Source organism: Hyperolius riggenbachi, chromosome 3, assembly GCF_040937935.1.
Source record: "Hyperolius riggenbachi isolate aHypRig1 chromosome 3, aHypRig1.pri, whole genome shotgun sequence".
NCBI lineage: Eukaryota > Metazoa > Chordata > Amphibia > Anura > Hyperoliidae > Hyperolius > Hyperolius riggenbachi.
In genome coordinates this window covers 234,668,557-234,693,389 of record NC_090648.1, presented here as the reverse complement: position 1 = coordinate 234,693,389, position 24,833 = coordinate 234,668,557, and the positions used below count along the sequence as shown (strand labels likewise).

At 44.8% G+C, this 24,833-nt stretch overlaps 1 protein-coding gene across 1 annotated transcript in view; it reads right to left on the bottom strand.

The window, feature by feature from the left end:
• GDI2 (GDP dissociation inhibitor 2) overlaps window positions 1-24,297 on the bottom strand; it is a 53,987-nt gene extending 29,690 nt beyond the window's left edge. Inside the window, exon 1 of the mRNA XM_068275975.1 lies at window positions 24,135-24,297. Coding sequence (XP_068132076.1) covers window positions 24,135-24,179 — 45 coding nt within the window. The 5' untranslated portion in view covers window positions 24,180-24,297. The remainder of the gene's footprint in view (window positions 1-24,134) is intronic.
• Between the last annotated feature and the right edge of the window lie 536 nt (window positions 24,298-24,833).

The following is a 24,833-nucleotide window of genomic DNA, read 5'->3' as shown; positions in this document are numbered from 1 at the left end:
GATTTTTAAATTTCAGCTGCATCAACATTAACAGGATGCACACAGCAATGGGATCTTAGAAATAAGCCTGTTACATGACAACATAAATGTACAAATCCTAATGAGTTGCTATCCATCTTTACCAATGCTAATTTTTATCCTATGTGCATGAACAGATTTCTGTGTCAGGCAGTGAAACAGAAGAAGATTATGCTTTATGTATACATTAATTTAGAAAAAAAACGTGGATGTAAAGATTGAGGCCAATTTTGCACTTTTCGGCGCAATACATGCAAGGTAATCTGTAAATGTGAGGACATCTCCCGCCCAAGTGGGCAAGAGTACTGGGGGGTATTTAGTTAGATTAGAGCGGCGGTTTAGGTAGGGCTATTATGTTAAACACTTAAATAAAAAGATGCTTTTTTGCCCTCTTTCAGACATATGGCTGCACAGCACACTTGTCAGGCAGTTAAAAAGTGCCTCCGGGGTCTCCAGGCACGGGCAGCACAAAAAAATAATTTTAAAAAATGCATCATGCAACTTCTGAGCGCGGCCATGACTCAATCCAGTGGTCGCCTGTACTGCCCATACTAAGCACTCCCATGTGAAAGAGGCGCAACATAACAGATAATCATATTTTGGTGAATGCTACTTGATGGATCATCAACGTGATCGAAAATAGACTCAGATTCATTAATGAGAAGAGGAGCAAAGATTTAGGAATTGATTAAATTGTTGTACCTTTGTCATTACTTATATCACCTTTCCTGTACCAGACCATTAAGCCTAAAGCCACACACAGGTTGGCATGATACGTCAAGCCAATCAATCCATCTGACTAATTTCAAATAGGTCTTTATGGCTTAAAGAGAATCTGTATTGTTAAAATCGCACAAAAGTAAACATACCAGTGAGTTAGGGGACATCTATTACCCTCTGACACAATTTCGCCGCTCCTCGCCGCATTAACCACTTCCCGACCGCCGTATATACAATTGGCGGCCGGGAAGTGGACCCCGCAAGGACCGCCGTATTGACAATTGGCGGCGGTCCTTGTAGGGGCATGGGCAGAGCGATCGCGTCATCAGTGGCGCGATCCTCCGCCTCCGCCTGGCGCCGCTCACCCGCCGCAACATCCCGCCGGCCATACGGAAGCGCCGCGGGATGTTAACCCGACGATCGCCGCATACAAAGTGTATAATACACTTTGTAATGTTTACAAAGTGTATTATACAGGCTGCCTCCTGCCCTGGTGGTCCCAATGTCCGAGGGACCACCAGGGCAGGCTGCAGCCACCCTAGTCTGCACCCAAGCACACTGATTTCCCCCCCCCCGATCGCCCACAGCACCCCTCAGACCCCCCCCCCCCTGCCCACCCCCCAGACCCCTGTTTGCACCCAATCACCCATCAATCACTCCCTGTCACTATCTAAAAACGCTATTTTTTTTTATCCCCCCCCTGCCCCCCGCTCCCTCCTGATCACCCCCCCACCCCTCAGATTCTCCCCAGACCCCCCCCCCATGTACTGTATGCATCTATCCCCCCTGATCACCTGTCAATCACCCATCAATCACCCCCTGTCACTGCCACCCATCAATCACCCCCTGTCACTGCCACCCATCAATCACCCCCTGTCACTGCAACCCAGCAATCACCCGCTGTCACTGCCACCCATCAATCAGCCCCTAACCTGCCCTTTGCGGGCAATCTGATCACCCACCCATACCAATAGAACGCCCGCAGATCCGACGTCCGATCACCTCCCAAGTGCAGTGTTTACATCTGTTCTCTACCCTAAACACCCACTAATTACCCATCAATCACCCTCTGTCACTGCTACCTATCAGATTAGACCCCCTATCTGCCCCTACGGCACTCAATCACCCGCCCACACCCTCAGAATGCTCTCAGACCCCAGCCCTGATCACCTCGCCAGTGCATTGCTTGCATCTATTCCCCCCTCTAATCACACCTTGAGACACCCATCAATCACCTCCTGTCACTCCCTAACACACCTACCCATCAAATCAGGCCCTAATTTGCCCCGTGTGGGCTCCTGATCACTCGGCCAAACCCTCAGATCCCCCTCAGACCCCCTTCCGATCACCTCCCCAGTGCATTGATTGCATCTATTTTTCCCTCTAACCACCCCCTGAGACACCCATCAATCACCTCCTGTCACCCCCCTAGCACTCCTATCCATCAGATCAGGCCCAATACAACCTGTCATCTAAAAGGCCACCCTGCTTATGACCGGTTCCACAAAATTCGCCCCCTCATAGACCACCTGTCATCAAAATTTGCAGATGCTTATACCCCTGAACAGTCATTTTGAGACATTTGGTTTCCAGACTACTCACGGTTTTGGGCCTGTAAAATGCCAGGGCGGTATAGGAACCCCACAAGTGACCCCATTTTAGAAAAAAAGACACCCCAAGGTATTCTGTTAGGTGTATGACGAGTTCATAGAAGATTTTATTCTTTGTCAAAAGTTAGCGGAAATTGATTTTTATTGTTTTTTTTTCACAAAGTGTCATTTTTCACTAACTTGTGACAAAAAAAATCTTCTATGAACTCGCCATACACCTAACGGAATACCTTGGGGTGTCTTCTTTCTAAAATGGGGTCACTTGTGGGGTTCCTATACTGCCCTTGCATTTTAGGGGCCCTAAACCGCGAGGAGTAGTCTAGAAAACAAATGCCTCAAAATGACCTGTGAATAGGACGTTGGGCCCCTTAGCGCACCTAGGCTGCAAAAAAGTGTCACACATGTGGTACCGCCGTACTCAGGAAAAGTAGTATAATGTGTTTTGGGGTGTATTTTTACACATACCCATGCTGGGTGGGAGAAATTTCTATGTAAATGGACAATTGTGTGTAAAAAACATCAAACAATTGTCATTAACAGAGATATTTCTCCCACTTAGCATGGGTATGTGTAAAAATACACCCCAAAACACATTATACTACTTCTCTTGAGTACGGCGGTACCACATGTGTGGCACTTTTTTTACACCCTAAGTACGCTAAGGGGCCCAAAGTCCAATGAGTACCTTTAGGATTTCACAGGTCATTTTGAGAAATTTCGTTTCAAAACTACTCCTCGCGGTTTAGGGCCCCTAAAATGCCAGGGCAGTATAGGAACCCCACAAATGACCCCATTTTAGAAAGAAGACACCCCAAGGTATTCCGTTAGGAGTATGGCGAGTTCATAGAAGATTTTATTTTTTGTCACAAGTTAGCGGAAATTGATTTTAATTGTGTTTTTTCACAAAGTGTCATTTTCCGCTAACTTTTGACAAAAAATAAAATCTTCTATGAACTCACCATACTCCTAACGGAATACCTTGGGGTGTCTTTCTAAAATGGGGCCATTTGTGGGGTTCCTATACTGCCCTGGCATTTTAGGGGCCCTAAACCGTGAGGAGTAGTCTTGAAACGAAATTACTCAAAATGACCTGTGAAATCCTAAAGGTACTCATTGGACTTTGGGCCCTTTAGCGCAGTTAGGGTGCAAAAAAGTGCCACACATGTGGTATCGCCGTACTCAGGAGAAGTAGTATAATGTGTTTTGGGGTGTATTTTTACACATACCCATGCTGAGTAGGAGAAATATCTCTGTAAATGGACAATTGTGTGTAAAAAAAATTAACAAATTGTCATTTACAGAGATATTTCTCCCACCCAGCATGGGTATGTGTAAAAATACACCCCAAAACACATTATACTACTTCTCCTGAGTATGGCAATACCACATGTGTGGCACTTTTTTGCAGCCTAACTGCGCTAAGGGGTCCAAAGTCCAATGAGCACCTTTAGGCTTTACAGGGGTGCTTACAATTTAGCACCCCCCAAAATGTCAGGACAGTAAACACACCCCACAAATGACCCCATTTTGGAAAGTAGACCCTTCAAGGTATTCAGAGAGGGGCATGGTGAGTCCGTGGCAGATTTCATTTTTTTTTGTCGCAAGTTAGAAGAAATGGAAACTTCTTTTTTTTTTCTCACAAAGTGTCATTTTCCGCTTACTTGTGACAAAAAATAATATCTTCTATGAACTCACTATGCCTCTCAGTGAATACTTTGGGATGTCTTCTTTCCAAAATGGGTTCATTTGGGGGGTATTTATACTATCCTGGAATTCTAGCCCCTCATGAAACATGTCAGGTGGTCAGAAAAGTCATAGATGCTTGAAAATGAGAAAATTTACTTTTTGCACCATAGTTTGTAAACGCTATAACTTTTACCCAAACCAATAAATATACACTGAATGGGGGTTTTTTTAATCAAAAACATGTTTGTCCACATTTTTCGCGCTGCATGTATACAGAAATTTTACTTTATTTGAAAAATGTCAGCACAGAAAGTTAAAAAAAAATCATTTTTTTTGCCAAAATTCATGTCTTTTTTGATGAATATAATAAAAAGTAAAAATCGCAGGAGCAATCAAATAGCACCAAAAGAAAGCTTTATTAGTGACAAGAAAAGGAGCCAAAATTCATTTAGGTGGTAGGTTGTATAAGCGAGCAATAAACCGTAAAAGCTGCAGTGGTCTGAATGGAAAAAAAGTTGCCGGTCCTTAACCTGCTGAGCGGTCTGGACGAGCTCAGCTCGTCCAACACCGCCAGAGGCTGCCGCTCAGGCCCTGCTGGGCCGATTTTCACCAAATAAAAAGCAGCACACGCAGCCGGCACTTTGCCAGACGCGTGTGCTGCCTGATCGCCGCTGCAGCGCGGCGATCCGCCGTGTGCAGCGGCGAAAGAGGGTCCCCCCAGCCGCCCGAGCCCAGCGTAGCCGGAACAAACAGTTCCGGCCAGCGCTAAGGGCTGGATCGGAGGCGGCTGACGTCAGGACGTCGGCTGACGTCCATGACGTCACTCCGCTCGTCGCCATGGCGACGAGGTAAGCGAAACACGGAAGGCCGCTTATTGCGGCCTTCCGTGTTACTTCTGGCCGCCGGAGGCGATCGGAAGAACGCCTCCGGAGCGCCCTCTAGTGGGCTTTCATGCAGCCAACTTTCAGTTGGCTGCATGAAATAGTTTTTTTTTATTTAAAAAAAACCCTCCCGCAGCCACCCTGGCGATTTAATCAGAACGCCAGGGTGGTTAAGGGGTAGAAAGCCCTAGGTCCTCAAGTGGTTAAAAACAGTTTTATAAAGTTTGTTTATAAACAAACAAAATGGCCACCAAAACAGGAAGTAGGTTGATGTACAGTATGTCCACACATAGAAAATACATCCATACACAAGCAGGCTGTATACAGCCTTCCTTTTGAATCTCAAGAGATCATTTGTGTGTTTCTTTCCCCCTGTTCTCATGCACTGAAGTTTCAGGCTGCTTGTTTCTTCCTGCAAACAGCTTTGCCCTTGCCTGTAATTCTTCAGTATGTGAAAGCCCAGCCAGCTCAGAGGACGATTTATCCAGCTTGTAAAAGATAAGAGAGAAGCTGCTCTAATCCTAAATAACACACAGGCAATGTGCATAGAGGGGCCTGGAAGGGGGAGTTCATAGCAGAACCACAACACTGAAGAACTTGGCAGCCTTCCAGACACAGGCCGACAAGTCTGACAGGGGAAAGATACATTGATTTATTACGGAGACAGTGATAGTATAAAGTGCTGCAGTAAGCCAGAACATATTAGAATAGCTTTTTGAACTTGTAGGATGATAAAAAACAGGATGCAATTTTTGTTACGGAGTCTCTTTAAAGCTGAATACTCGCCCATCTGACAGAGGAAGATGGATCCAGCGAGGCCCCATATGCAACGTAACACTAAACGACATTTGCGTGATTGCTGAAACAATCGCTAGACTTATCGCCAGAAAAATCATTGGGAAAATCGCAATATGGGTACATGCCTTTAGCCACTTGCTCCAGACTTCCAAATAATAAACATGGGAAGAACTGTATATAACTTTTGCTGCTGGATTACAAACAGAAAGTTTACTTGAAGGATTTGAGTTTTTGCCTGGACATCCATATGAGAAAGTTTGAAGTAAATGGTCTGCAAGGCGGCACTCCCAAACATAGCATTATATCTAATGCTATCTATTAAGCCAACAAATTGCCTTTTGTCTCTCAGTCTTCACTCTGCTACAAGTAACCACTTATCCAAAATATAAGCCTCAGTTTAGTAGAAAGGGGACAATAAAAACAAGTCCTTGGAAAAAAAGAAAAAAAAAATTAAGTAACTTGTCTATATCTTATCTAAAGTTTAGATCGTTTACACACCATATCAAGCTGCAAAAAGCTTCAAAAGTTTATGATTACTTATTCCTGTGATACAATGAGGGCAGCCATGTTCTGTTTGTCACATTGTCACAGGCTGAGGACTGGAGATGTTATCAGCTTGCCTGTGTGTAAATTCAGTCCTCTCTCCTCCTCCCCTCTGCCTCTGAAATCAATGGCTAGTAACCTCCTCCTCCTGCCCAGACTGAGCTCCCATAAGCCCTTGCTACAGTGCCTAGGCACAAAAGGAGCTGTGGGCGAGGCTTGTTTAGTTTATAGGGAATTAGAGTATAAAAAAAAAAAAAAAAAAAAAAAAAAATAATATATATATATATATATATATATATATATATATATATATATATATATATATATATATATATATATATATATATATATATATATATATATATATATATATATATATATATATATATATATATATATATATATATATATATATATATATATATATATATATATATATATATATATATATATATATATATATATATATATATATATATATATATATATATATATATATATATATATATATTTGGCTTGAGGAATGCCCTATAAACTATATGAACAGAACACATTTATGCAATGAGTAAAAGTTTATCTCCGATCCACTTTAAAGGGAACCTAAACTGAGAAGGATATGGATTATTCCTTTTAAAGGGAAAGTTCAGAGAGTATGAAAAAAAAAAAAATCCATATCCACTTACCTGGGGCTTCCTCCAGCCCGTGGCAGGCAGGCAGGAGGTGCCCTCGCCGCCGCTCCAGAGGCTCCCGGTCGTCTCCGGTGGCCGACCCAACCAGGCCCGGCTACCAGGTCAGGCTCTTCTGCGCCTCACCGGGGCGCGCTGACGTTATCGGACGTCCTCCGGGCTGTACTGCGCAGGCGCAGTAGTTCTGCGCCTGCGCAGTACAGCCCGGAGGATGTCCGATGACGCCGGCGCGGGCCGCAGAAGAGCCCGGTCTGGCCAGGTCGGCCACCAAAGACCACCGGGAGCCTGCGGAGCGGCGGCGAGGGCACCTCCTGCCTGCCACGGGCTGGAGGAAGCCCCAGGTAAGTGGATATGGATTTTTATTTTATTTTTTCATTCTCCCTGAACCTTCCCTTTAAAATAATACCAGTTGCTGGACTCTCCTGCTGATCCTGTGTCTCTAATACTTTTTTTTTTTTTTTTTTAATCTCAACAAGCATTCAGATCAGTTGCTCTGACTGAAGTCAGACTGGATTAGCTGCATGCTTGTTTCAGGTCAGTGATTCAGGCACTACTGCAGCTAAAGAGATCAGGACTGCCAGGCAACTGGTATTTTGCTTAAAGGAAACATCCATATCCCTCTCAGTTTAGGTTCCCTTTAAGTAACAGGAGATAACACAGGATTTCAAACGGTCATTCAAAATCCTGCTTACTTAAAGAGACACTGAAGCGAAAAAAAAATGATGATATTATGATTTGTATGTGTAGTACAGCTAAGAAATAAAACATTAAGATCAGATACATCAGTCTAATTGTTTCCAGTACAGGAAGAGTTGAGAAACTCCAGTTATCTCTATGCAAACAAGCCATTAAGCTCTAAGCGACTAAGTTTAAGGCTGGTTTCACAGTGGGACATTACAGGCGCACGTTAGAGCAGCCTGTAACGCACCCCACCGCACAGCAATGAAAAATCAATGGGCTGTTCACAGTGCCCACGTTGCGTTACATAGTAACGCTGCGCCACCAGACAACGTACTGCATGCAGTACTTTCTAAGCAGCAGAGCCGCGTTAGACTGCTTGCACATGCTCAGTAACGTTGGGGAGGAGCGGAGAGCGGCCAGGCACATGGCTAATTAATATTCACTGCACTCAGTAACGTGCAGTGTTTACTTCCTGGAGCGGCCGCTCTGTGCATCGATTGGCCAGCGGGACCACGTGATGCCGCATGCACACAAGAGTACGCATCACGGACGCCAGAGTGAGCTGCACAACGCGGCTCACTCTGACGTCCACCTTAGAGAGCACCAGGCGTTGCGTTAGGGGCACGTTATGAGACCATAACGTCCCCTAAAACGCAACGTCCTGGTGTGAAACTAGCCTTAGTCATGGAGAGGGCTGTTATCTGACTTGTATTATCTCAACTGTTCCTGGACTATTTACTTTTCCTCTGCTAGAGGAGAGGTCATTACTTCACAGACTGCTCTGAAAGCCTCATTTTGAATGCGGAGTGTTGTGTAATCTGCACATATTATAGAATGATGCAATGTTAGAAAAAACACTATATACCTGAAAATAAAAGTATGAGAATATTTTCTTTGCTGCTAATCTTCTAGTAATTATTCATAGTACACAACCAATTCACTATATCTTTTTTTTCCCGCTTCAGTGTCTCTTTAAGCGCCCGTTTGCACTTGTGCGGTGCAAAATTCGTTTTGGAAACCGCAAAAACGAATTTGCATGCGGATGCGAATTCGTATGCATATTTAACGCGAAAATGCGTTAATATTCGCATCTATTTGTAAGTATGTGAATTTAACCATGTCAGTGCATGTGTGTGCCTTTACATTGACTCCAGGCGAAAACGTACGCAAATTTGCATGGAAAATTCACATAGTGAAACCGCATGCGAATTTCCTATTAATTACATTGTATGCGAATACAAGGCGGTGTGCCAATTCTGATGGCTCTGCTGTGCAGATTTTTCCTGCACAGCAAACCGCACAGATTTCTTGACAAGTGGAAACAGGCCCCATTTACTATCATTGGCTATGCAAATCTGCATGCAGAAAACGCATGCAGATTCGCTACAATGGAAACTAGCCCTTATAGTAAACATCATCACATCTTCAGACTGACCCATCGGAATAGCTAGTCACACAAGCCTTTAGAGGGACACTGTAGGGGGGGGGGGGGGGGGGGGGTCAGGGGAAAATTAGTTGAACTTACCCGGGGCTTCTAACTGTCCCCCGCAGACACCCTTTGCCCGCGCAGCCACACACCGATGCTCCGGCCCCGCCACTGGTTCACTTCTGAAATTTCAGACTTTAAAGTCTGAAAACCACTGCGTCTGTATTGCCGTGTCCTCGCACCCGCTGATGTCACCAGGAGCGTACTGCGCAGGCCCAGTATGGTCTGTGTCTGTGCAGTACGCTCCTGGTGACATCAGCGGGATCAAGAACACGGCAACGCAGGCGCAGTGGTTTTCAGACTTTAAAGTCTGAAATTCCAGAAGTGAACCGGAGGTGGGTCCGGAGCATCGGTGAGTGGCTGCGCTGGCACGGGGTGTCTGCGGGGGGACCATTAGAAGCCCCGGGTAAGTTCAACTCATTTTTCCCCTGACCCCCCTACAGTATCCCTTTAAAATGTGCAAACACAAATAACAGTATCCTACCTTGAAAACTCGCAGTCATTGTATGTAAAGGTTTTTAATCGCTAAGAACTACGTTTGTTGTACCCAGAATTGGTTGTGGTACACATGGCATAGGCAGTGTTACAGGGACAGACATTGTGTTGACACTCACAAGGATACATAAGATACACAGCGAGATAGGCATAGCAGCACACACTGGCGGAATGGGGGACACCCATTTAGAGTTTAGAGTTCTAGCAACGTGTACCTATAGCATAGCCGCCGGGAGATTTTGGCGTTGGGGAAAGCCGATAAACTGCTTACCCTGCTCCTGCACAAGTTCTGGCGGTGTTAATTACTATTCCCCCTCCAGGCTACCATGGATAGTGGGGGAAAGCCATTATTCAGCTTCTAGCTATTGCTGGCAGCCGAATTACAGTGTTCTTGTAGTGATTTGTGCTCTGTCTTCTGATAGCCTCCAAATCAGTCACAGAACGCTGCTATAGCCATAATTCCTATGACTTATTGTGGCGCCAGCTGTGCCCAAATCTCCTGCGCTGTTTTTACAGCGCTCATCTAGCAACTAAGCAGTGGGGCAGTACTGTCCAAGAGTGTCTGAGAGTTCAGAGACTTGAGTAAGCAGCGAGGGAGCGGTTGCCGACTAGGGGCTAGAGCCAAGTGTGCCTCTAGCCCCTAGACCAGTAACAGCTCCCGCTCCACATTTAACGAAGTGCTTTTGAAATAAAGAATCCCGCATGAGGAGGTGGACTAGTCCAAAACTTGCCATATTTCTACTATCTACTGTAAGCAACAGCAACTATGACAAAGTACTTTTACTCTAAGAGAAATGTACTTCTTAGTTGTTTGAGTTTACATATCCTGTATTTTTAATAGGGACCCTAAGCAGTGGATGAAAATCAAAATCGTGACTTACCTGGGGCTTCCTCCAGCCCCCCGTAGCCGCAAGGTCCTCCGGCATCTCCCTGACCCCGCTGTCTGGTAATTTGGCAACTTCCAAGCAAGTCGCCCATCCAAAAGTTTAACAAGGATGATTCACAGCAGCAATCAGGATAACCGAATATGAACAATAAGCAACATGGTAAAAAGAAAAGTTATTCCATGAGCTAAGGCAGCTTTTTCATGGGCAGCTGAATTGGTTGAAACTATCAGTCGGTCATGCAACTAGATGGTCGAACGGATTCTCTGCGGTAATGGCGTGCTATATGAGGACCGTGAATGGTTTCTATATATAATAGACATAACCTCCCCCCACCCTCCTCAAAAAAAAAAATACATATATCTGTTTTCAGTTTAAGAGGGAACACAGCCTGACAAGGAAACATAGGGAGTTCAGGACACTCCCAAGCTGACGTCTTGCCATAGCAACCTTGCACAGAAAACAGTGTTTAAATTATTGTCATCATAAATAGGGTGGGGGCAGGCGGGGAATGGAAAACCAACTACACACTACTGTATAATGGCAATTTTTGCATTAAATCCGATACAATTCGGGCCTCATTCTCACTGCATAATATGCTGGAGTAAACATAGGCTGAAAATAAGAAAGCTAATATTTCAAACCCAAACACTTTTTTATAGCACATCATGCTCTACCAACATATCGCTGTAACATCGAGGTCACTGGAGCTGAATTCCACGTTATCAAAGTGTAAAAACAAACTACAATATGGTTATGAAGCACATTAGCATATAACGTAATCAACACATCCAAGTAGGCAGATCAGATGTTTGAAGTCTTTCATAGAATGACACTGCCCTGCTGTACGATTACTGGAGCAGTGAAGGGGTGGTAAGTATATAGTACTGGGTTTGTTTGAGAACACTGCTGTCTTTGTAGAGCACAAGCTGAGGTTCTTGTCTACAGGCTTTCTGAGGCCATTCAAATGGCTAAGGGCTCATTTCCATTGCAAGTCCGAGACGCACACATGCACTTGGTCTGATGCGAGTATGCATGCGGATCCTTCTAGCCATGCCATGCATGGCTATGGGGATTCACATGTGTGATGTGAAAAAATGCAACCATCTTTTTTTTCTCTGCATGCAAATTCGGAAGCAGACAATGGCTGCGATTCCCTGTCGCACGCAGGAAAGTTCAGGGTATATTCATGTGTCAAGTTGGAGACATTACCTTACTTGTGAGACAGGAGTGAACTTAAAGGCAAAGCATGGTGGATTCAATTTGATTCGGAGGTTAAATAAAAGCCACTGTACAAATATGCAGAGAGTATAGCTAAATGTGGCTGCAAAATTCATTATGGTTGCAAAGGTCTAGTAGTTAGTGGAATACCAAAGCTGACAAAATTAAAGTGAATACCAGGAGCAGGGCTGTAGAGTTAGAAGCAATTATGGATTACCTGGCGTCAACAAAATTGTACTAATATTTAAATTGCACAGTAAAAAAAAAAAATGTACGGTAAATGTCCTATTTCACAAATAGCTGTCATAATAAGGTACTTCTCCATTGTAAGAATAAAGTCCAGCGCATAGTAGTTTCAATAGTGTGAAGTCCACCTGAGCTATTGTGCAACCTGGCATTCACACACAATTTTTAATCTGGATTAGAGTATATTACAGAAGAGTTTTCATTTTATTGGAGTATGTTTAAACAAGCTAATTGGAGTGCAACCATGTAACCATCATCCATTCCAGGACCAATTCCACAGAAGTTTTAAGCCCCATCTACATGATACGATTCTTTGTACGATTCGATTAAATCCGGCATGTTCGGGATTCGATTCAATTCGATTTGCCATTGTTTTGCAATTGCAAATCGAACTGAATCGAAACCCCGATCGGACATGTCGGATTTAATCGAATCATAAATAGAATCGTAATTGAATCGTACAAAGAATCGTATCATGTAGATTGGGCTTAAGGCTAGCTTCACACTGAGGCACTGCATTGCATTATAACATGCACATAACACAAGAAAATATGCAGGAACATGCAATGCAGGCAAAGAAGCAACAGATCAACCTGCATCTTCATTGACAAACGTTGAGTGCGTTAAAGTGGGCGATCCTAGCAATCCACTGCATGTTCTGCTTTGTACCAGCTGATTCAGTTGCATCGCAATTTACGGGTGAACAGTTCATACACTTTTGAATCACATCATCTTGCAGTATGCAAAACAGTGTTACATAGCACCGCAATGTGTCAGTGTGAAAAGCACCCTTAGGGCCCTTTTCCACCTGCAATCGCTAGCGTTCACGCTGAACGCTAGCGATTGCTGAATCGCAAAACCGGCGATTCCCCCGACGTTTGCGGCCGCGATTTTGCTATGCTATGCACTGCATAGCAAAATCGCGGCAATTATCGCTTCGCCGCGCGTTCGCGTTCCCGACAAAAGCGAATCGCGGTAGTGGAAATGACCTACCGCGATTCCTATGTTAAAAAGCAAACCGTAGCGATTGTAAAATCGCTAGCGGTTTGCGGTTTTGCGATTCAGCCAGCGCAAACGCGCTGGTGGAAAAGGGCCCTAAGGCTGCTTTCACAGTGGGACGTTACAGGCGCACGTTAGAGCAGCCTGTAACGCAGCCCACCGCACAGTAATGAAAAATCAATGGGCTGTTCACAGTGCCCACGTTGTGTTACATTGTAACGCTAGACGTCAAGAGAAAGTACTGCATGCAGTATAGACTGCTTGCACATGCTCAGTAATGTTGGGGAGGAGGGGAGAGCGGCCAGGCACATGGCTAATTAATATTCACTGCACTTTGTGACGTGCAGTGTTTGCTTCCTGGAGCGGCCGCTTTGTGCTGCGATTGGCTGGCGGGACCACGTGATGCCGCATGCGTCACAAAGTAAACATCACGGACGCCAGAGTGAGCTGCACAACGCGGCTCGTTCTGACGTCCACATCCAACACCACCAGGCGTTGCGTTAGGGGCACGTTATGCGACCATAACGTCCCGTAAAACGCAATGTCCTGGTGGGAAAGTAACCTAAAACTTGGCTACGCCCTACACGGCGTAGGGCGTAGCAAAGTGAGAACGTCAAGACGTACACGCGGAAGTAAGCTGACCGGCCGCTCGGGAGTGAGCAGTACGTACGAGCGACACACCCTGCGGAGAGAGGGAGGATCAGGAGCGGTATTCACGCGGACATCCGTCCCAGACTACAGGCGAATGGGCACTGGCAAAAGATACCATTATATGCGATCTTAACACCGGGACGCGTAAGTGCAATCATAGATGCGCCCGGAGCTTTTTGTATGACAGGATTACGCTAGGTTATATTTTATGTCTTTTATGGAGCTGGTTTTATTGGAATAAATGAAGATGTGTGACGACTTGATGTTCTGGTATTGACTGGCAGTGGGCCAAAAGTGAATTTTCCACCTGCAACTCGAGGTGGGCTATATCTGGTGAGCGTTTTGGCATACATCAGTTGGGGATTGTCACGGAATGAGCACTGAATGAGAGCACAAAACACGGATGTGAACTGTCACCTGGTGGAACATGCATGCGAATTGTAGAGACTTGTTTAATGTTACAGAACGATATCACCCTATGTGAAGCTTTTATTGCAGGTCAAGGATAAAGTTACTATATTCTAAAGTTGAAGGCACAGGTTTGAGGAGAGCAGCAATTTTGCATTTGAAATTTTCCTGAACTGGACTCTCTGTAGCGATCTCATATTCTGGTGCAGTTAGTTATATGTGTAAATCTAAACTGTGGCGCAGTGTTTATTTATTGATAATTACCTAAAATGCCACCGTCGCTCCCTGCATTTCAAAGAGCTTGCACGCGTCCTATTGGTCGCATTGCAAGCCTCACTATGGCGCACTTCCTCCTTCCGGCTTGAAGAAGGAAGTGTGCCATAACCCCTCTGCATCCAGCCGCTTAGCTGCAGCAATTAAAGCTCATTTGAATCACAAGTAATCAAGGAGAGCAACACTGCCATTCACTAAGGCCTGGAACCCACTGAAATCCGCAAACGCAAAACGCAACCGCTAGCATTTTGCCTGAGCGGTTTGCAAGCGGATTCATGCGAGTTTTCGGTCGCATTTTGCAACAGTGTATTTTTTTCCTCAGCGGTTGTGTAGCGTTTTGCGTTTTTATCCTGATTGGTCCTGTGAATAATTTTTAATTTTGTTACAGTGTGCTGAACCGCAAAACGCTAGCAAAACCGCTCAGTTTAGGTTTTGCTGAGCGTTTCTGCTAGCATTTCAATACTTTACATTGAAGCGCTAACGCTCCCAAAATGCTGCAGGTCCTGCGTTTGCGTTTCTGGGAAACGCAAACGCTCCTGTGGAAGTTGCCCCATCCATTAACATCAGCTGAGCGTTTTGGCAAAACGCTAGCGTATCGCAGCGCTGCCAAAATGCTCAAAAAAACGCTCGTGGGTTCCAGCCCTAAGTGCTTTTGAAAATAAAGAAAATCCTGAGAATCCCCCATGAGGAGATGGGCTAGTCCATTCTGTCAAATTTCAACTACCTACTGTAAGTGACAGCAACATAGGAGGAAAGTAATTCATAGCACATTTTACTCTCGGCAAAATGTACTTTTTGTGTTTTTCATATATTTTAAAAACTTTACTATTTTTCACTATAGTGGTCCTTTAAAAGGAAATGAATATGGCAGCCTCCATATTCACTTCAGTTGTCCTTGAAGTGTTTGTGGTCAGTCATTCTCCTGGATGAAGTGGGAACTTCAATACTTGGGGATACTGTTTTGAATATGAGGCACATTCACTTTAATGAATAGTTTTAAACTCCCCTATTCTCATTAAATGCATAATATGTTAAGTTACATTTAGTAATATGGGCCAAATATCACAGATGGGGCAATCTAAACACTCACTAAATAGTGATAAAATGGTCAAAAAAACATGTATGTTAAAGAGATAGAAATACATATGCTACACTCTGAGGCAATGCTCTAACAATTGCATCTTCCATTTCACCAAGTGATAATTGGATGGGAAAGTTGATGGCTGCATACATCTGCCTATCTAAAATATTAAAGGAAACCTGAGAGCACGAATAAGAAAGATTTAAAGAGACACTGAAGCGAAAAAAAAATGATGATATTATGATTTGTATGTGTAGCACAGCTAAGAAATAAAACATTAAGATCAGATACATCAGTCTAATGGTTTCCAGTACAGGAAGAGTTGAGAAACTCCAGTTGTTATCTCTATGAAACAAGCCATTAAGCTCTCTGACTAAGTTAGTCCTGGAGAGGGCTGTTATATGACTTTTATTATCTCAACTGTAAGTGAACTGTTTACTTTTTCTCTGCTAGAGGAGAGGTCATTACTTCACAGACTGCTCTGAAAGAATCATTTTGAATGCTGAGTGTTGTGTAGTCTGCACATATTATAGAATAATGCAATGTTAGAAAAAAATACTATATACGTGAAAAGTATGAGAATATTTTCTTTGCTGCTAATCTTCTAGTAATTATTCATAGTACACAACCAATTCATTATATCATATTTTCTTTTTTCGCTTCAGTGTCTCTTTAAGGCTAGGTGCACACTTAGCAGAAACATTAACATTGCGGAAAATGCTGCGTTTTTGCCGCTAATGGAAGTGTATGGGCCGCAGGAAAAACACAAAAACCGCACATGCGTTTTCTATGCGCGCATTTTCAAAAACCCTGGTTTTGTTGCATATTATGCAAAAATGCAGATAAAGAAAGTAAATGGAAACGCAATGGTATGCGTTTTTATAAGAAGAAGAAAAAAAATGCATTTCCGCTTCCTGTTGTCTTCCTAGTTATTTGAATAAAACAATTGTAAAACGCATGAAAGACACATACAAAAACAAAACGCATATGAGTTTTGTACATGCGAACCGCAAACGCAATGCAAAATGCTTGAAAAATGCATCTGCGGTAAAAAACGAAGCAGCAAAAATGCACACAAGAGAAAAAAAAACCCACATAACTCATGTTGTTATGTCTGCACCTACCCTTATACTTACCCGTGTCTTCCTCCAGCTCCATGAGCACCGCTAAATAAGCCTGAAAGATAAATCGAATTTAAACCGAAATCGTGATCACCAAGATCACAATTTCTGAATCGTCAAAGCAGCAATTATTGCGATCACGTCCTTTCCACATGGGGAAGTTGAAAGAAGTGGCTTCAAACTTCCCCAAAGTCTCGGCGCGTGCGGCCCGCAGCGTTGGAAATACCTTCCGCACGAGTCCAACGCTGTCTGTCCTCTATCGCCGTCTGCCGGCTCTTGTGCTTGGCAAAACTCCAGGTTCCTGTATGTCACATGACATAGAGGAAGTATTCCGAGCATTAGAGCCTGCAGGAGGCGAAGTGGATAGACAGGCATCGCTGGACTCGTGCTGGAAGCTATGTCCAGAACTGATGCAGCTTGTAGGACAGAGGAGGCACAGAGAGACACAGAACAGGCACAGAGACAGAGTGGGCACAGAGAGAGACAGAGTGGGAACAGAAACACAAAGGGGGCAAGAGAGACCCAGAGGTGGCATAAAGAGGCAAACGGGGCACAGAGAGACACGGGGGCAGAGGGGGAACAAAGCCTGATTTGAAGGAAATCTTGAATTGAATCGAAATCGCAATTTCAGACAGAAATCGATCAATTCAATTTTTTCCTAAAATCGTTCAGGCCTACCGCTAAATCCCTCGCCGTCCTCCTGGTTGCCTCCTTTCGGGTGCAATCAGCCCCATTAATCTGGCTCGATCGCCAGTTAGGCTCTCCTGCGCAACCTGTGCAGAAGAGCCCAACTGATGCAACTGAGCCGGTAACCGGAGAGGATTGCAGCTGAATGGAGGCACTCGGGAGGACGGCGAAGGACGCAGTGGTGCTCATGGGGCTGGAGGAAGCTACGGCTAAATATAAAATCTTTCTTATTCATGCTCTCAGGTACACTTTAATGCCGCACTAAAGTTCACCTGCACTTGTATAAAACTTTAAAGTGTACCTAAGCCAAAAGTCTCAGGAATTATACTTACCTGGGGCTTCCTCCAGCCATCCTACCGTCTCCTTGGGTTGCTGCGGTCCCCTGCTTGACAGCCCAGTACACTGGCTAAGTTGGGATTCGCCCTGTCCAGTTGTGCTCCCGTGGTCAGCAGCGTTCTGTGCAGGCACAGAATGCTCTAAGCCAGTGTTCCCCAACTCTGTCCTCATAAGCTGTTAATCTGCTCTGCTGAGACACTAATTACATCACCTGTGAATGCTTGCGGTTTTCTGCAAAACGTGTATTGTTGGTGGGCCTTGAGGACAAAGTTGGGGAACTCTGCTCTAAGCTACAGGAGCGTGACGGGGCAAGCATATGACCGGGCAACAAACGTGCAAGGAAGCACGACTTGGACAGAGTACATGCTCGTGCAAAGGAGGACCAGAGTGGCACCGAGCGGTCAAGAGGATTGTAGGAAGCCGCAGTTAAAGGGATACTTAAGTCAGGGCTAAAAAATGAGGTCAACTCACCTGGGGCTTCCCTCAGCCCCCTGCAGCTGAGCGGTGCCCTCACAGCTCCGGTCCGATGCTCTGGACCCGTCGGCGACGACTTCCGGTTTCGCTGTCACCGGCCGACAGGCATGGGAATGAGAGTGATTCTTCGCATTCCCAGCCACAATAGCACCCCCTATACTGCTATTGCGGCCTTCTTGCTAATGCAACGCTATGGGGGGTTTTTTATACAATCACATGGCTCAAGTGGAATCACAACCATAGCAATGCATTAGCAGAGCTTTTAAAACCACAAAGCATTCAGAAAAATGCTCCTAGTGGGTTCCAGTCCTAAAACTGTAAGCCATGCTGCTTCTGGGAAGGAAGGTGTGGTGAAAATGTTTGCAACTTTATAAAATGTTGCAATCGGTTGCATTCATTTATAGGTAGCTATCAGAAAGTGCAACCTGAGCATTGACTTAAAGAGTAACTGTCGGGCATAAAATCAATTATTTATTTTTACCTGGTAAACAAGTAATAAGGATGCTAATCAGGCAATCCAAAAGTTAAAATCACTATTACTTTTCTTGTTGATAAATTATCATTCACCAGTTTACCTGACTTATTTGGTACACAGACAATTTGGTACACAAAAGAGAAGTTGCTGGGTTTTTTTTTTTGCTTCTCTACTTCCCCTCAGACTTAACTAATGCAGCCTGATTGGCCGAACCCTCTTTCCCTCCTGTTTTCCCCTCCCACACCTCTGTTCCTCTCTGATTGGCAAAAATGTCTTAGGCTGAGACAATGCACTTTCTATAGTGAAGGGCGGGCAAATCAGGCAGAGGTGACTAAGGGCGTATACTACATCACGACTGGCTTCAAAATAACCACAGTAAATATGGAAACTGTCTAGAATAGGATTCTCTACTTTTCCTTTACAAAAATTCCCAGGAATCATAACGTGGACAGTGCAATACAGAAGTTATTTAAGTAGAGCAAGTATTTATCTACTTATATACTTGTGTTTTTTTTCCCTGAGATAGTATGGCTGACAGCTCCTCTTTAAGCCATTACCATTAGAAAATGCAACCCAACCTAACCCTTCTCACAAAGAACCCGCCCCTCTGGCGGACCACTAACCCCCCCCCTTCCCCCGTGGGAACTAATAAACCCCCCCTGTGGTGGCAACTAATAAACCCCCTGTGGTGTTTAATGGCAGGACACCAGTGGTAGCAAATAATTACAGGAGAAATGCCTGAGAGAAGCTGCACATGCTCAGTTATACACAGTCACGCTGTACGGCAAGTAGCAAGAAGTAATGCAGTGTTCTCCCCAGAAATTTTTTTTCCAGCCGGGTGGCATGAAAAAGTAGTTGGGTGGGGCGAAATGAGAGAATGCAGGGCCAGTGCTTCTGTGAGCCACTGTGCTTCCAGCACAGGAGGTGAGCCGATGACAGCCGGGTAGTCACCATAACTAGCCGGGTGGAGCACCCGGCTAAGTGAGCCTGGGGAGAACACTAATGGGTTACCATTTCTTTCATCAAAGGCATTACCTAGCTGCTGCATTCAACACCTGCTCTTTATCAGGATATAGGGGTGTGTAGCTGAGCTACTGAGGGGGTAGTTTGAACAGCAGACTCTTCAGACAACTGCCAAGAACAGCATTTGCATCAATTGTGTGCATTATAGAGCAGCAGCAATCGCTATCTCTAAATCAGGCCCAGATTTAAATCACAGGAGCCTATAGGCATAGATGTTCTGGAACCCTATACTTTGCCCTCTAGGAACCTTAAAACACCCATTAAACCACACCACAAGTGTGCTGGCTGGTCCAGCTGTCACTTCTCCCTCACATCCCTTGCCTGTCATAGGTAGCTACATGTGTCCCTTAGTATTAAGGCTCATACACACATCAGACTACAGTCTTTGGAAACTGAAAGATCACAGACCAATCTTACCACCCTTCATATAGTATGAGAGCCATCCGCTACACAGTCTTTTCTATGGAGCTGAACTCCACATCAGAAAAAAAATCTTTGCAAGATGCTGCACACACAGATGCTGTACAGACACAAAAGATCAGTATCTGCAAAAGATCTGTTCCTGCCAAAAAATCCATTCCTGCAAATTGCAATGATAGTCTATGAGATCTGCAGATCATCATACACACATGATTTAACTGACATTCATCTGCAGATCAAGCAATCATCCGCAGATCTAAAAATCCATCCTGGTGGATCTGATCTGCAGATGAATGTCAGTTAAATCATGTGTGTATGATGATCTGCAGATCTCATAGACTATCATTGCAATTTGCAGAAATGGATTTTTGGCAGGAACAGATCTTTTGCAGATACTGATCTTTTGTGTCTGTACAGCATCTGTGTGTGTAGCATCTTGCAAAGATTTTTTTCTGATGTGGAGTTCAGCTCCATAGAAAAGACTGCGTAGAGTATGGCTCTCATACTACATGCAGGGTGGTAAGATTGGTCTGTGGTTTTTCAGTTTCCAAAGACTATAGTCTGATGTGTGTATGCACCTTTAGGTAGCCAGAGCTATCCTCAGTATTAAGTAGCTAGAGATGCCCCTGACTGAAGGGAGATCTGGTCAATAGAATGCAGAGATCTGGGTGAGTAACCTCTCATTTACACTCTGCATAGGTAAGGGAGGCGGAAGGCACTTGGGGAGGGAAGTAGAGATGGGAAGTTCGGATCTTTTCAATGATTCGAATGGGATCATTGAAAAGATCCGGATCTTTGATCCGAATCTCGGATCATTTTACTAGGGAAGCATTCGGCGGTGAAATGACTAGCAGGACAGGACTTTCCCTGCGGTGGACAGAGAAGAGGAGGGGGGTGGACACACAGAGAAGGGAAGAAGATGGACAGAGGGCAGGGAGTGGACAGAGGAGGGACGAGCAGAGCAGAAATGTTTGTTTGCACACAATACCCACATGCTGCAATCATACGCTTTACATATATTTCACCTATATGTTCATCTGTATACTTTGAATGCAAACGTCGCACAGTGAAAGAAAGCATTCCCCAAAGCATTCCCAGAAGTGAAGTGCAGCTGTTTAGAGCAGTGCAGGAGGATCATATTGCCCTGCAATCACAGTGCCTGCCCTTCTGGCCCAGCACGCTGGCTGCAAAGTTACTGAGCTGAGCCAAAAGTTTCCAATTTGTTCACTGTGCACAACTACGGAACAGACAGCCTATAATGAGCAGCACATTATAGCTCTACACATATCTGGCAGTGGCACTGATGTCCCCCCTCTCTCTCTCTCTCTCTCTCTCATCTACTTGTCCCTGCAAGGCTGGCTCCCCTCCAACAGAGCGATCCATCTCTGCTCTGCTTCCAGGACCCCACTGCCCGCTGAGAGGGGGCGTGCAGCTCCTGGCCCCGCCCCCTTTGCAATCCAAATCACTCATTTTGATGATTCGACTCACAAAAAAGATTTGGATCAAAGATCCGAATCGTTCATGATCCGGACAACACTAGAAGGAAGTGAGCCGCCTTTCCATCATCAGGCGCCTGTAGGCATGTGTCTTATGGTAAACCCGGCCGTGCTCTAAATTAAGGTATCAATAGGGCCTCTATTTTTTAATTTCCCATAGTATATATAATAGCATGTGTAATAGGCAAAACTTTAAAGGGATACTGTAGGGGGGTCAGGGGAAAATGAGTTGAACTTACCCGGGGCTTATAACGGTCCCCCGCAGACATCCTGTGTTGGCGCAGCCACTCACCGATGCCCCGGCCCCGCCTCCAGTTCACTTCTAGAATTTCTGACTTTAAAGTCTGAAAACCACTGCGCCTGCGTTGCCGTGTCCTCGATCCCGCTGATGTCACAAAGAGCGCACAGCGCAGGCCCAATATGGTCTGTGTCTGCGCAGTACACTCCTGGTGACATCAGCGGGATCGAGGACATGGCAATGCAGGCGCAGTGGTTTTCAGACTTTAAAGGGGCACTACAGCGAAAAACTAACATTTAAAATATGTGCAAACATATACAAATAAGAAGTACATTTTTTCCAGAGTAAAATGAGCCATAAATTACTTCTCTCCTATGTTGCTGTCACTTACAGTAGGTAGTAGAAATCTGACAGAAGTGACAGGTTTTGGACTAGTCCATCTCTTTATAGGGGATTTTCAGGGATATATTTATTTTCAAAAGCACTTAGTGAATGGCAGTTGCTCTGTCCAACTGCCAAAAAAAGCTGTGTAGGGAGCAGGGAAGCTGGCCAGTATCATTGTTTAAATCCGTTTTCGGGAATATTTTTATAAAGAATAAAAGCCTTGCTGAGAATCCCCTATGAAGAGATAGACTAGTCCAAAACCTGTCACTTTTGTCAGAATTCTACTGCCTACTAAGTGACAGCATTATAGGAGAAAAGTAATTTATGGCTCATTTTACTCTGGAAAGAATGTACTTCTTATTTGAATATGTTTGCACATATGCACTGATTCCTCTCCCCCGCTGAAAAAGCGACAGCTTCTCTCGGAAGCTTCGCTCTTTCTGAAGCTGTGTCCCTCTAAGCGTACATTGTACGCTTAGAGAGTGACGTCATGTAAAAAAAAAAAAAATCGAGATTGCCATCTTGTAGCCAAAAAGTAAAACTACAAGTAAATACCCAAAAACATTACACTACACCAATATTTCCCCAAATAAAACACTTTTATATCCCACCCTCCCAAAAATGCCCACTTAAAATGTTTAATAAAAAAAAAAAAACATTACTATATTTACCTAAGGGTCTAAACTTTTTAACCACCCTGGCGTTCTGATAAGATCGCCAGGGCGGCTGCGGGAGGGTTTTTTTTAAATAAAAAAAAAAAAACTATTCCATGCAGCCAACTGAAAGTTGGCTGCATGAAAGCCCACTAGAGGGCGCTCCGGATGCGTTCTTCTGATCGCCTCCGGCGGCCAGAAGTAACACGGAAGGCCGCAATGAGCGGCCTTCCGTGTTTCGCTTACCTCGTCGCCATGGCGACGAGCGGAGTGACGTCATGGACGTCAGCCGACGTCCTGACGTCAGCCGCCTCCGATCCAGCCCTTAGCGCTGGCCGGAACTGTTTGTTCCGGCTACGCTGGGCTCGGGCGGCTGGGGGGACCCTCTTTCGCCGCTGCTGCGGCGGCGATCAGGTAGCACACGCGGCTGGCAAAGTGCCGGCTGCGTGTGCTGCTTTTTATTTCATTAAAATCGGCCCAGTAGGGCCTGAGCGGCAGCCTCCGGCGGTGTTGGACGAGCTGAGCTCGTCCAGACCGCTCAGGTGGTTAAATATCTATGTAAAGATGAAATATTGCTCTCTTTTTTTTTTATAAGCTTGTAAATAGTGATGTATGCAAAACGGAAAAAAATGCTCTTTTATTTCCAAATAAAATATTGTCGCGATACATTGTGATAGGGACATAATTTAAATGGTGAAATAACCGTGACAAATGGGCAATAACAATACGTGGGTTTTAATTATGGAGGCATGTATTATTTTAAAACTATAATGGCCGAAAACTGACAAATGAATTTTTTCATTTTTTTTCGTATTCTTCCTGTTAAAATGCATTTACAGTAAAGTGGCTCTTAGCAAAATGTACACCCCAAAGAAAGCCTAATTGGTGGCAGAAAAAACAAGATATAGATCAGTTCATTGTGATAAGTAGTGATAAAGTTATAGGCTAATGAATGGGAGGTGAACATTGCTCGGATGCATAAGCTGAAAACGACTGAGATGTTAAGTGGTTAATCACGTTGGCACCTCATTACTGGGGCTGGAATATCAGGATTGTTTACCTCCCTACAAGCCAGCTCTGCCTATGTATTAAATGGTAAAAGCTTCGATCCTTTAGTCCGCTAATGATTCGTGCAGATCTCACTATGCTTTCGCCCGTCCGTAAAGCACCATACAACCGTTGTAATAAGAAATCAGGGTTTTAAACCCAATTGTTTGATTTGGAGAGCCCCGGCAGCATGCCTGCAGACAGCAATACAATGCATGCATGAGGCTGTCCCCATCTCCATGGCTAGTGCAGCATCACTGCGTGACTGAAAGCTGTCAACCTCCTTAGCAGACAAGGGAACACCAGGCCGGGAGGGGAGTGTCCCCGGTCAGGCTCAGCACAATCCCCAGTGACAGGCCATAGCGTGGAGGTGTGGCCGGCCAGCACACAGCAGCACATAGAACGCTTCTCACCGTCAGGCCGGTACCGAGCACGATGACATCATACTCCTCATTCATGTTGTCCGGCTGCGGGAGACTCGGGTGTCAGAGCAGGAAAGTCGGGGACGCGCTCACTGACTGCGCGTATGGCGGATGCGGAAGCTCTAACAGGAGAAACAGGGGGCGCGCACGGGTTCCCACGCCCAACTTGCACCCGCACGTCACTGTCCAGCCAATCAGGATTGTCTGAACGGGCGAACTAGACAGAAATCAAGGCATTTTCTGCATGATAGACATTTACTTCCGCCTACGTCACCAGTGTCAAGTTCATTCATAGCTGGTGTTGTTGGAAGGGGTGGTACTTTTGTCGCCTGAAATCTGAATGAAAGGCAGTTTTCACGAGTCAGCTGAGGAGCTAATAGCCCAGATTAGAGATGTACAATGAGGTGCCAAAAATTTCGACTTGCATATATATTTTACGCAGCTTGGAATTGGACCAGTCAAATTAACTTCCTGTTGCTTTTACATGGGACCGGAACTCTTGCACAGGAATGAAGGAAAACATAAAGAAATGCACCCTGTATGAATTTAGAGAGTTTAGCCTGTCTATTTTCCCCTCATCTGTGTTTAACCACAAGTTGTAATTTGATCTCTCCCCTGGGTCAGCTGACTACCATGGTAGATAAGCTAAATTGAAAGCACAGGATTTTAGCCATATGTCTGCTACCATAA